The sequence below is a fragment of the Athene cunicularia genome (genome assembly GCF_003259725.1).
Source record: "Athene cunicularia isolate RWA chromosome 5 unlocalized genomic scaffold, athCun1 chr5_part1, whole genome shotgun sequence".
In the NCBI taxonomy this organism is placed as follows: Eukaryota; Metazoa; Chordata; class Aves; order Strigiformes; family Strigidae; genus Athene; species Athene cunicularia.
The window spans coordinates 8,165,720-8,177,771 of NW_020799101.1; the positions used below are offsets into that span (position 1 = coordinate 8,165,720).

Genomic DNA, 12,052 nt, shown 5'->3' on the forward strand with positions numbered 1-12,052 from the left:
AGACAGGGGAGAGGGGAGGGTTTGATCTTTTATTTTATCATCTGGGACATGAAAAATTGTATAGGAAGATTTAAAGCAAATGCAGAAATTGCTGTATCGCCTTCTGTGTTAACCAGCAGGATATTTCAGGTGAAATAATGATTTGTATTCTTTTCTAGGGGATCAGTAGCCTCTTCAGTTCCTTAAAAGTGGTGCGTCTTCTACGACTTGGTCGAGTTGCCAGGAAGTTGGATCATTATCTGGAATATGGTGCTGCTGTACTGGTACTGTTGGTGTGTGTGTTTGGACTAGTGGCCCACTGGCTAGCCTGCATATGGTACAGCATCGGGGACTATGAAGTTATAGATGAAGTCACTAATACAATCAAAACAGATAGCTGGCTCTACCAGTTGGCACTGAGTATCGGGACACCATATCGATACAACACCACTGGCTCAGGGCAGTGGGAGGGAGGACCCAGTAAAGACTCCTTGTACATATCCTCTCTCTACTTTACCATGACAAGCCTTACAACAATAGGATTTGGAAACATAGCACCAACGACTGATGGAGAGAAGATTTTTTCGGTGGCCATGATGATGGTTGGCTGTAAGTAGCATCTGATTTTATTGTGTTTAAGCAAAAGATATAGCTAGTATGATGGTTGCATAGCACGCTTGCTGTAAGCTTTCTTGACATCCTAAAAGATCTGAAGGTACCTATAAAGAATCATGAAATGAACTTGGAATTATTAGAAACAGGATTTGAAATTGTGTAGTTGCTCTATCTTTTAAATTGTTCACGAGACTAAGTGTAGTACGTACATAAGTGTGCCCAATGACAATTTTATATTGAGTTCAGGGCCTCTTTGTTACACTTTAAAGATGGCTTTGATCATTTTTGAAAGGTCTTGGCTGGAATTTGGTTAAAAATTACAACATATATTCAAATTCAGGTAGTCTAACTGAGTTTTGCTTATAAACTTGCACAGGCTTGGAAATGTTTGAAGTGGTTTTAGCCAATTCTTGAAACATCAGTGATTCCATAAAGTGATTATGTACCTTATGGCACTGGTTTGACTTAAAACAAGTTCTGATTTTATCTCTTGAACGTGGTGACCTTTGCCACCAGCAAAGCTAGAAGTGAAGGGAATCATAAGACACTGTATTGCACCTTTTCTCTGCTTCCTGCTGTTTCTCAGCTCCACTGAAATAGTCTAAAACCAGTACTGGTAAGGCACATTTCTCATTTCATGTGCTGCCAAGGTTAGATCGCTGAGCAGCTCTCCAGGTTAACAGAAACTTTCAAAACATAGTAAAAACTGCTGAAAATGTTAATATCATTTTGGAGAATTATTTTTCTGTTAAATAAATAATTCTTGGTATTTCTCTGATGCTTTCTGTTTTCTGAGCTCCATACGAACACTAAGCAATTATGCAACAAAAGAGCAAACAAAACCTTTTGAAAATAAGATCTGCATAAGCTCTCTGATAATTATCTCAGCGAACACTTTGAGCTCATCTCAGAGAAATACTGAACTATAAAAAGGAAGTTTTCTTGCTACAGTCTTTCTCGGTCTTTAGAAGATTAAAGCCATTTGTTTGGAGATTTTTTTAATGCTTTTTAAAAAGAGAGGTTGCAGTTTTAGGACTCTGCTTGCAGCATGGTGCAATGAAATTTCTGCTGAACAGCATCTTTACATGATGGGTGGGTGTGTTTCGGAACATTTCGAAGTCCATAAAAACCAAATCCCCAAGTTAGAGTATTAATGAGCTATTGCAGCTAGGCCATAGAAAACCTATAGGTGCTGATTAGCCGTTTGTTGAAATTGCTTTGTGGTATTTACAGAAGGCTGGGGATTTGGAAAATAAAGTTGATATAGAACATTTAAAATATTGTAATATTTACTTGCCTTGTCTTTTGTGGGGAATTCTGTTTCCTTGCAGAGGACATTCCCACACAAGGAACTAAGCAGCTGTGGTAATTGATGTAGGGTGGAAAGAGAGCCATAAAACCATAATGAATAATAATAATAGTATTAATGATAGTAATAACAAAATGGATACATGGCCTCAGTAAATGAAAAGGAAATGGAGCTTGTAACCTACTTTGTATTTGTTCTATGTGGATTGTACTCTTGCTTTTCCATCTCTGAAACACATGTTAAAGATTGGGAATACGCATAGTATCAAAGTTGTTATTTACAACACTCTGTGTGTGTGTCACTGGCTGATTTTAACAGTTTTCACAAGTGTTACCTGCAAAATTATTAGATGTCAAATTTGTAAGTGGTGTCTGTAAGCTTAGTAGATGGAAAACTGTGAGTAGGTCTGTAGGCTTATGGGCAAAGTCAGAAGTAGAATCTAAAATTCCAGAAGCATGGCAAAAGGATAGTTAAGTTGCTTAATGCATAAAAAGAATGCCATCAAAATAAATGTGCTTCTCTTATGAGTGGGGTGAAAAGCATGCAGGAAGGCTACAGACAGCAGAAACCTTCTTAAATTCTTTGCAAGTGTAAAAATGCACAATTATGATTAAATGGTTGAATCTTTTGCAAGGATATCAATGCAGATTTGAAGATTTTCAGTTAATGCACATCAATATGATGACTGCTCCTGAAATCTGAAGGAGTTGGTTGATTGGTTAATACTGGTTAGAAAATATCCCAGCTTCCAAGTAGATACTGGTCATGGGCGTTATGCTTGCAGTATTTCTGCAAAGAGATCAGACCTGTAGGATTGTGTAAATATGCTTGCAGTGCCAGCTGCTGAGAACACAACAGTCTGTACACCAACATGGGACAGGAAGGCACAACAAAATAGCCGATGCAAAATGCAATTGCTCAGGCAGTCAAAGTGGTCAGTGAGCTTGGGAAAAGGATTTGGCCCCAAGAAAAGGTGCAACTAAGAACTGAAAATTACTCATTTGAGTTGTTTTCAAAACAAGATGTTTCATTTTTTCTTTTGAAACAGTGTTTTGAGATAAACATTCAGCAAAATTAAATTATTGTTCAATCAATAAAAAACTCTGGTCCTTGAACTAACTCCTGTTATAAGCAGAGAGAGACTGTGAAATACCTTTGGTAGTTTTCCTGAAGAAGTTTGCTAATACCAGTAGTTGATATTGGCAGTGTCTCTTCTAGCAGACTGTGCCAAATAAATGTCTTAAACTTAGCACTGGAATCAGAGATAGTAATTCATCACAATCCCAGCTGCCTACTCATGCAAACTGCAGATATGAAAGAAAATCTTGACTGTGTTGTCAGCTAGTGGTGGCTTGTTCTGCAAGCCCGAAGTTTCCTATTCACGCTGGCAAAGTTATCAGGACCTGGGAGAAGTATTTGGGGAGATTTGCAAATCCTTCTGGTGGGCAGGATAACAAAATGATGTACTTGTTAAAAATAGCCAAATTAAGATTCTGTAGCTGCTGATAAAGCATTGCTCAGTGCGGGGCAGTGGCGGGGAAAATCCAGATGAACGGGGATACTTTTCCGTGTGATTGGCAGTTTGTCACTTGGTTGTTCACTGAGGACAGATTGGGTGGGATATTTAGACTGAAATACATCACCTGTCTTACAGGAAAGAGAGCTATGAATAACTTAACCTCATCTTGGGAACCTGATTTCGGATTTCTTTTTTGCCTCACTTGCTTTTTCTTGGTGTCCAGTGCTGTTCAGCAATATTTTTTCTGTTGCTTCTTGACATTTGAAAAGCTAAAAATAGCAAACATAAAGCATTCTATGACATGAGGGCAAGGTTTTTACAAGGGTTATTGTTTAAATACCTATTCTGCATTTGCTGCCTAGAGTTGCTGAATATGCATTAAAAATCTGATTTTTGCAGCTCCTTTTGTGTTGTTGATATAGGTCATTTCATCTCCTCACTGCACAGAACAGAACAAATAGGTAGGTCTGTCGGATCCTTTGAATGGACCAGGAATCCTTTATCATTCAGGAAGGACCTTTCTTGTAAACTTCCCGTTATCTTCTGTCAGCTCACAGCCTCTAGCAAGAAACTCAATCCCTGCTGCTGCATGTTGCTCTAGCTCAGTTCACAGGCAGGTTTTAGGCTTCTGCAGCACAGCCAAAGATGTAAATGTAAAACTAACTGTGTTTGTGCCCTTCACAAAAAGGAATGCATTAAGAAAGAAGCCAGAAAGATACGTTTGGTTTGTACACCATTACTATCTTGCAACTCGGCACAGCCAGGACTTCAGTGAGTGGAAAGTCTGTAAAAGAGAAAAGGCATTTTGGGGAAGGTGGCAATATGGCAGGGCGAAACAGCTTGCAGAATTCAGGAGAGATGGGGTTTTCTGAAGAAACAAGTGTGAATGTTTAAATGACAAGACTTTATGTACTGCCATACGCCTTCTTCCCTCCTGTGCTTCCGCTGGCAGAGAAGTGGCCAGCTTCCCAGCTTGCAGCTCAAAAGGTCTCTTATACACTTCTGCATGCTTCTTGTGTGACCTGGAGCAATTGGTTTGCCCCTGTCCTTGTACAACCGTGAAGTTGCTCTGAATGACATAGAGCAGATTGCAGTCAGTCTGGCCTCATAAATATGGCATTTACATGAGTTTATTTGTCCAGCTGAGTGGGCCCAACCCAGTGCATACTTCATCTAAGCAGTAACAGAAATCCAGTATATTCCACTGGTCACTGAAATGGTCCTATGATCTTTGCTGCATGGGAAAATCGGAACAAGATATCGAAGGCAGGAGTGTCAATGAACATTAAATACTTCACTGTTTCTCAGGATGTGAAAGTCCCAGAAGAATCTCTTAGCCATCCATCAGTCCCCAGAAGAGCTGAGAAAGGATGCTTTGTTGGTCTTGCTTTAGGAAGATACTTCTATCTCATATACATAGCTTGCTTTGGCTTCTATTTACGTACAGATTTATGGGGAGGTGGTTGTGGGGGAGATAATATTTTTCAATGATTGGTTTTAAATTATGGAGAAGACAGTCTTGTTAATTCAAATTGCGTTTGTGTATGAGCAGAAGAATTTGTTGTGATTGTAAAGGATAATTTCTCTGGAAAACTGGTCATTTCTGCCAGCTGCTGGAGTAATTTCTAGAGAGCTTTTTCCAAAACTCAGTTTCTAATTTCATGGCTCGAAATGCTGACTTCTTGTTTTCATCTTGAAAATACCCAGGATGATGATTTGCAAGTTGGAAAAGAAAACAGACATAATTGCTGTCACTTTGACCCCACGTTGTTATTGTTCAGGGGAGAGCTGATGGAGGAGAGCATTGGTAGGTTCCTCTTGATACCCTTCTGTGCTTTTAATTTTACTAAACAGAGAGAATAGGACATGCTCTTTTCTAATGAGAACGGGTGAGATGCTCTCATCTGAGCCATCTCCAGTTCTAAAGCCTCCCATATTGAGCCATGGGTGAACAGTGCTGAAAAGCTTATGGTTGCTTGTGGCACCCTCCCTTGCTGTTGCTCAGCTCTTGTTTTGGAGTTGTGACATGGACTGCTGCAGGCTGTCAGTCATCTCTCCATTGATCTGCCAAAGCCTAATTCATTATTCAAGTGGGTTCTTTCATTGTTCGAGTAACATTAGTCAGTTCCCTGCCACTATATGGTAGTTAGCCACTTGAGTGCTGTTTGTATGAATCATGGAGGTTTATCTAGTAAATTTTTTAAGCAGTGGCTAAGCCCACGCACTGACACAACAGTGTGTAATTGTAGGAAAGCACTTCTCTGGCAGACTTCCAGACAAGCAATCCCAAGAGTCCATAGGATTCCATTTTTGATCCCGGGGAAAATGTATGTGTAAGATAGGACCTTCTAGCAAAAATCACTACCAGTAATATAGATTAAATCTTATTTTTTTACAGCAACAGGTAGTAATGTGAGAAGGATTTACATTCTTAAGAATTTATAGGCTTGAGTATTTAGCGCTGATTGAAATCCAGTGCAGCTCTAAGGGTGTCCTACAGGAGTCAGTCCTGTGTAAGGGCATTTTCCATTCTTGCAGGAATCTGGGATTTGGGAGAGACATGGCTCTGTACCACCTCTCCAGGAGGTGCAGAATAGATTGACCTCTTCAGCAGTAGAGGACTTGTGCCAGTTTTTGAGCTGCTTCTTAGAGTTTTTTAAAATGTGGGCCTTGTTCAAATCTTCTTGATAAAGTTCATGACCCTTCTGGTGAGCCATTAATTACTTCAGCTACATACAGATGTAACCTTCAAACTGCGTTTGGCAGGTGGCATGCAGGATGCTTCCACAGCAATCAGTGTGAAGTGGCTGGAGAGATGGGTGACAGCCTGCAGGAAGGATTGCTTGCAAGTTATTACGAGGTTGGCCTTGTCAAAGTTTTGAATGTCCTACAGAATTTGGCCCATTGAGGGAGGGATGAAGCAGCTTCTTACTTCTTCATGGTCATCTTCTCCGGCGCTGTTTAACATCTTTGTTGGTGACACAGAGAGTGGGGTCAAGTGCACCCTCAGCAAGTTTGCTGACAACACTAAGCTGTGTGGAGCAGTTGACTTGCTGGAGGGAAGGGATGTGCCATCCAGAGGGACCTGGACAGGCTGGAGAGGTGGGTCTGTGTGATCCTCATCAAGTTCAACGAGGTCAAGTGCAAGGTCCTGCACATGGGTCAGGGCAATCCCAAGCACAAACACAGGCTGGGTGAGAGTGGATTGAGAGCAGCCCTGAGGAGAAGGACTTGGGGGTAGTGATGGATGAAAAACTGTCTGTGAGCCAGCAATGTGTACTCACAGCCCAGAAAGCCAACCGTGTCATGGGCTGGACCAAGAGAAGTGTGGCCAGCCGGTTGAGAGGGGTGATTCTCCCCCTCTGCTCTGCTCTTGTGAGACCCCACCTGGAGTCCTGTGTTCAGCTGTGGGGCCCCCAACATAAGAAGAACATGGACTTACTAAAGCAGGTCCAGAGGAGGCCACAAGGATGATCAGGGTGCTGAACACCTCCCTTATGAGGACAGGCTGAGAGATTTGGGGTTGTTCAGCCTGGAGAAGAGAAGGCTCTGAGGAGAGGGTAATTGGCAGAAGCACCATAGAGGGCATAGGTGCCTTGTTTTGCTTTAACATGGCAGTGGATTTTTAGATATTCAGGTTCTAGTTTATAGCAGAAACATGTGTCTTTATATAAAGAGCTTTAAAACTCTAAAACAGTCTCCTTGGGAAGCTTTATGGGATTTTTTTTTTTTTTTTTTTTTTTTTATTATCATTGGCTTGATATGTTTAAATGAATTTATGGTATCAAGAGACATGGGGAGGTGAGTGAGAGAGGGAAGAATGAAGAAAGATGTTATTTCATGCTATTGAGTAATGTTATTTAAAACAACTGAAAACTGCTATTAAAGAAATGATACATAAATGTGGAAGATCAACATTTGCACAGTGATCTTGATCACACACAGTGCAAGCAACCACCTGAGATGGTCCCAGAGGGATTGTCAGGTTGTCCTCGATTACTCATAACATCTGTATCTCTCAGAAAGCAAAAAGTTTTAATTAATCCAACTAGATCAGCAAATATAGCTGACTAGCTCACAACACAGCACGGCTTTAGAGCATATTGTGCTAGAGGGATAAACAAATCTTAGATAAAAGGTAACCTCTAAGGGTATTATACCACTTGGATGGAAGGGGCTAGGGGGATTGTTCATGGCTGGCTGTTCTGAAGTTTCAGAAAGCCAAGTGAGTGATCTAGGCCTGTGAAATCTGCAGGGATTGATTTTGTATACTCATGACACAATACCTGTGTGTGGTTGGCATTCAAAAGGGAGAGTTAGCCAAGTAAGTCTGGCCAGTTACCCAGGTAGATCCTGCCTGACTTCAACAGTGTAAGCTCCTCAGCTCTGCTCTTCTGGGTAAACCAGGTTATTTTCTGTTCAATCTCCTTAATATTGGCCTAGCTTTACTTGCAGACAAGTGCTATGGTTTATCAACCAGAGTGTATCAAAGTTGTTAGGATGGGCAGTGGAGTGAGGAGACAAATTGATTTAGGAAGTGTCCCACTGTAGAAAAATTGAATCATACCAGTAAATCAGGCCTTAAAATATTGTTTTTTTCTGGTCAGTCAAGAGATTTCCTTGCCTAAATTTCATTAGGTTGACTTTCAGAACTGAAAAACTGTGTGACATTGTTGCACATCCAGAGAGGTTGTTAAGAGTTTGGTTTTTTTGTGTTGTTTTTCTAAATAAATAAAATGCCCAGATCTCTGGGAAGTTTCATTATTGTGCTAATGCCTGTGGTACTGTAACATGTTTGGTGGTACTAAGAGATATCAGGTAATTGGATAAAAGATGACAGATACTAGTTCTTGGTTTCGCACTGCTTCATTTCTGTAGGTCTGAAGTAGTACAATGTCATGTTCCTCTTGAAAATACTGAGAGCACTGAGGACTGAGCTCGAACATCTCTTGTCTTCATTCATCTTTCCTCCAGCTTTTTCTACAAGAACCTTGGTAGAATCAGGAAAAACTTCCCTCTGGTGGAAGCATACCCTGTGTGGGAGTGTGACTTCAGGGTCCTTCTTAAAGAGCTTTACCCCTTTCCCTTCAATTTGGAGGAAGGACAGGATAGCATCCAAAATGGCATTTCTCCCCTGGCTACCTGATGTGCATCTCTGCTGAGTCAAAAAAATCTGGTTGTGCTTCAGTAGGAACCTTTTGGTCATGAACGATTAAAACTAGTTTTCTTCCACTGGCCAGCAGCCAGCATGGATTTGGCAAGATGAGTTCATGGCAAATTAATCTGATTTCTTATTTTTTTGACAAGAGAACTGCCTAGTGAATAAGGGGAATTTAGTAGACACAATATATCTGAACTTTTTAAAAGGCTTCTGACACTTTTCTACATAGTGGTCTCATAGCAAGAGAGTGAAAAATGATCTCAACACAGTCATAACAAAGTCAGCCGTAAGTGATTGAAAAATCTCTCTCAAAAAGTAATCAAGGGCTTCACTGTCAAACCTGGAGGGAACTACCCTGCAAGTCTTTGCCCCTCATGTGATTTTATTCAACACTTTCATTTAGCAGAGTTGAATGACAGAACGGAGAGAGTACATCAGGAGAGTTATGGGAAGGGTTGCATGCAGCTTAGATGACAGCATCAGAATCCATAATGATCCCGATAAATTGGAAAGGTGGCCTGGAATCAGCAAGGTGAATGTCTGTAAAGGCAAGTAGAGTGCTGGAGTGCAGCACGTGTGAAGAGGGCAAATCAAATGCATAAGCCCAGTATTGGGAATAACTGGCTCCGCTGCTCTGAGGCTGGAGAGGATCTTGGAGGAAAGGGAGTGGCAAAGTGATAGGCAGCTGGAGACTGAGCGTAACACAACAGTGGGCTAAAACCTGTAAATATCACTCTGTAAAGTATCAGGAGCAATGTCATAAGCCAGCTGAAGAAGATATTAATTCTGCTGGGATTAGGGCTGGTGAGACTTTTTTTTTTTTAAAAAAAAAACCAACCCAGGGCTTTAGGAAAGCTGTAGACCAGTTGGAGAGAGAGGAGATCAATAAAAATCTGTTACAAGACAGGATCTCAGGGGAATAGTTGGAGGAACTAACTTTGGTTTAAGCTGAAGGGGAACTTGAAGATTGACTTCTACCATGGAAAGAGTGTGCTTAAAAGTGAAAAAAATGTTGATCTTTTGTGTTTTCTGAAGGCTAGGCACATCAGTTAGGGGGGAATGAGAGTGGTGTTTCCAACATCAGTTCACCAAAAGTTTTCACTTGTGGGTGCATTCAGACCATATGCAAAGCCACCACCAGATTTGGTAGACACTACTTCATCGATGAGTACCAGGTTTGGTCCAGGTATCCTTGCTCCCACCTCGGTATGGCAGTTGGGCCAGGCAATCCCTTGAGATCCCTCCCAACCCTACATCTCTGTTGTTGCAGAGAGAACAAGGTACAGCTGAAAATCTCTGTAATGTGGTAAGCAAGGCAAGGGAAGGAAAGCTTGCTTTCTCTACGTGGTTGACCATCCTTTAACATTTAGTGATGTTGTAAGGTCCGTGATGTAGTGGCTGCATGCTTGCACTGCATTCACCCTGTATCACTTCCATATTTGAACTATAAAATGTACATGCACACACTGGGTTACACTCATCCTGGAAAAGTTCAGCTCCCTGTGGAAATGCTGTTTCATCCAAATCGTGCGAGGCATTGAGAAACGAGTGGGGGTGTCCAAAACTAAAACAAAATTTTAGTGGCATTTTTTCTCAAGTGCGAGGGATACATGGTAGCGTTCATATTCTCTAATATGTTTGGAAGGTATCATTTGGAGCTGAAAAATCTTGATTCAGTTATTTGTGGAAAAGGTGATCTCACTGTGTCTCTGAATGAAGTCCATCTGCAGGAAACAAAGAGAAATTAATTTCAGTAGAGGAGTTTGACGTTTTTTGATTTTAAAAGTTTTTGTTACATGAAATATAGTCAGTTCTTGCCTCAGTGTTTTCATCAGGACTTCTTCATTAAGAAAATAAAGACTTACACTAAAGAAAGAGAAAATCCTAATTTTATATTGGAAATTCAATTTCCCATCTCTTTTTTCATGTCTTTATTCCTTTAAAATACACTTTTTGCAAAATTCCACATCTTTTGGTATTAACCACTGGAGAATAGTAGAAGGATGGAAGTAGAATCTTCCTTAAATATTCAGGAAGAAAGAGAAAAGAGAGATTTTGGGGCAATCTTTCAACAATTTCTATTTCCAGGAGAAACTAAGCAAGCAGGTAAAAGGAAGATGACCAGCAGATAGAAAAAGATATTTTTAAAAAGTTGAAAGATTAATAAGCTTTTATTTTATTTTGTCCACATTTTTGTGGATAACAACATGAAGGATTTTCTAATAGCGCAGAATATTTCATTTCTTCTAAAGCATGTAATGAAAATTAAAGCGTATTTCAAAGCTATATTGTGAAATGTAATCAGAATTGAAATAGGATGAAGGTGGTGTAGGAGGAGTTATAAATATCTGTCATTGATTTCTACATGATGATGTGACAATTGGAGATGGCTTGGAGGCTGAATTCCTCTTCAGGAAGAAGCCCATGCCTACAGAAATGGCATTGTGTTGAGGTCTGTGTCAGTTTTCCTCAGTGGAAGATGGTCAGTTTTGAGGTAAAATCCCCTTAAATTGGATCTTTCCTGAAGTTGGAACACTGGAAGTAGCAGTCATATCCATATCCCTTCAATTTTTGTGTTTGTGTGTGCACATGGCAATAGTAATGGTAGCAGCTAGTACATCGTAATTCTTACGATGTATTCGCAAGGTTGAACAGCCTGAAAGCATCATTACTTGTCACACAGGCAAACATTATCTTTCTTTGGATGGGGTCCTTTTGTCCTTGGATGGTTGGATCCTTTTAAGTCTCATCTCTCTTGCCTCATACAGGATCGAATGACATTACGTTAACGGATAGGAGGGCAGAGTGAGGTGTGATAAATTCTTACCTATTATTAATCAGGTCCTTTGGTCCTTCCTGAACCGGGACCCTAAACACATGATGTGTTTGAAGCACTCTAATAGGCCCACTGACCTCATTGTTGCTTAATGTGAGCTTACCTTTAAGTGTTTTTCTGGCCACAAGCCATAATGAAAGGAACATTTCTGACATTTAAGGTTTATGGGTGGATCTTCAAAATATAGTCAAGAGGGAATTAGGAGGGTAAGTCCTGTTTGAAGGTTGCTAGCACTTATGCCTAAAATTCATGTAGGTGTATTGGAAAGCTTCACCAACCATTTCTGTGATGTCCCGTGTATGGAATTTTTTTTTTTTTTACATGGTATGCTTGGATGATCACCTGTTTGGTAAAGACACGAGAACAAACTATCATTCCTTCATACAATGAAAGGATTAGCTTCATTTGCCCTTCTTCTTCCTCCTCGACCAGAAACATTTGAAAGCACAAAATCTGATAGATGCTTCCATTCCATTATTTTTGAATAGGAAATTGAGGCATAAGGAAGGTTACCACTGTGCGTCATTAATGCATACATTCCCTATTCAAATTGAAAGTCCACCTTACCTAAAGGAAATGTAACTTTCCAGTTAATCAAATGCAATCTTTCTACGTTAGGACTTGGGGGTAATT

General features: G+C 40.4%; 1 protein-coding gene across 1 annotated transcript in view; it reads left to right on the top strand.

The window, feature by feature from the left end:
• KCNH5 (potassium voltage-gated channel subfamily H member 5) overlaps positions 1 to 12,052 on the top strand; it is a 147,965-nt gene that overhangs the window by 46,506 nt on the left and 89,407 nt on the right. Inside the window, exon 6 of the mRNA XM_026849866.1 lies at positions 159 to 588. Within this exon, the coding sequence (XP_026705667.1) occupies positions 159 to 588 (430 nt within the window). The remainder of the gene's footprint in view (positions 1 to 158; positions 589 to 12,052) is intronic.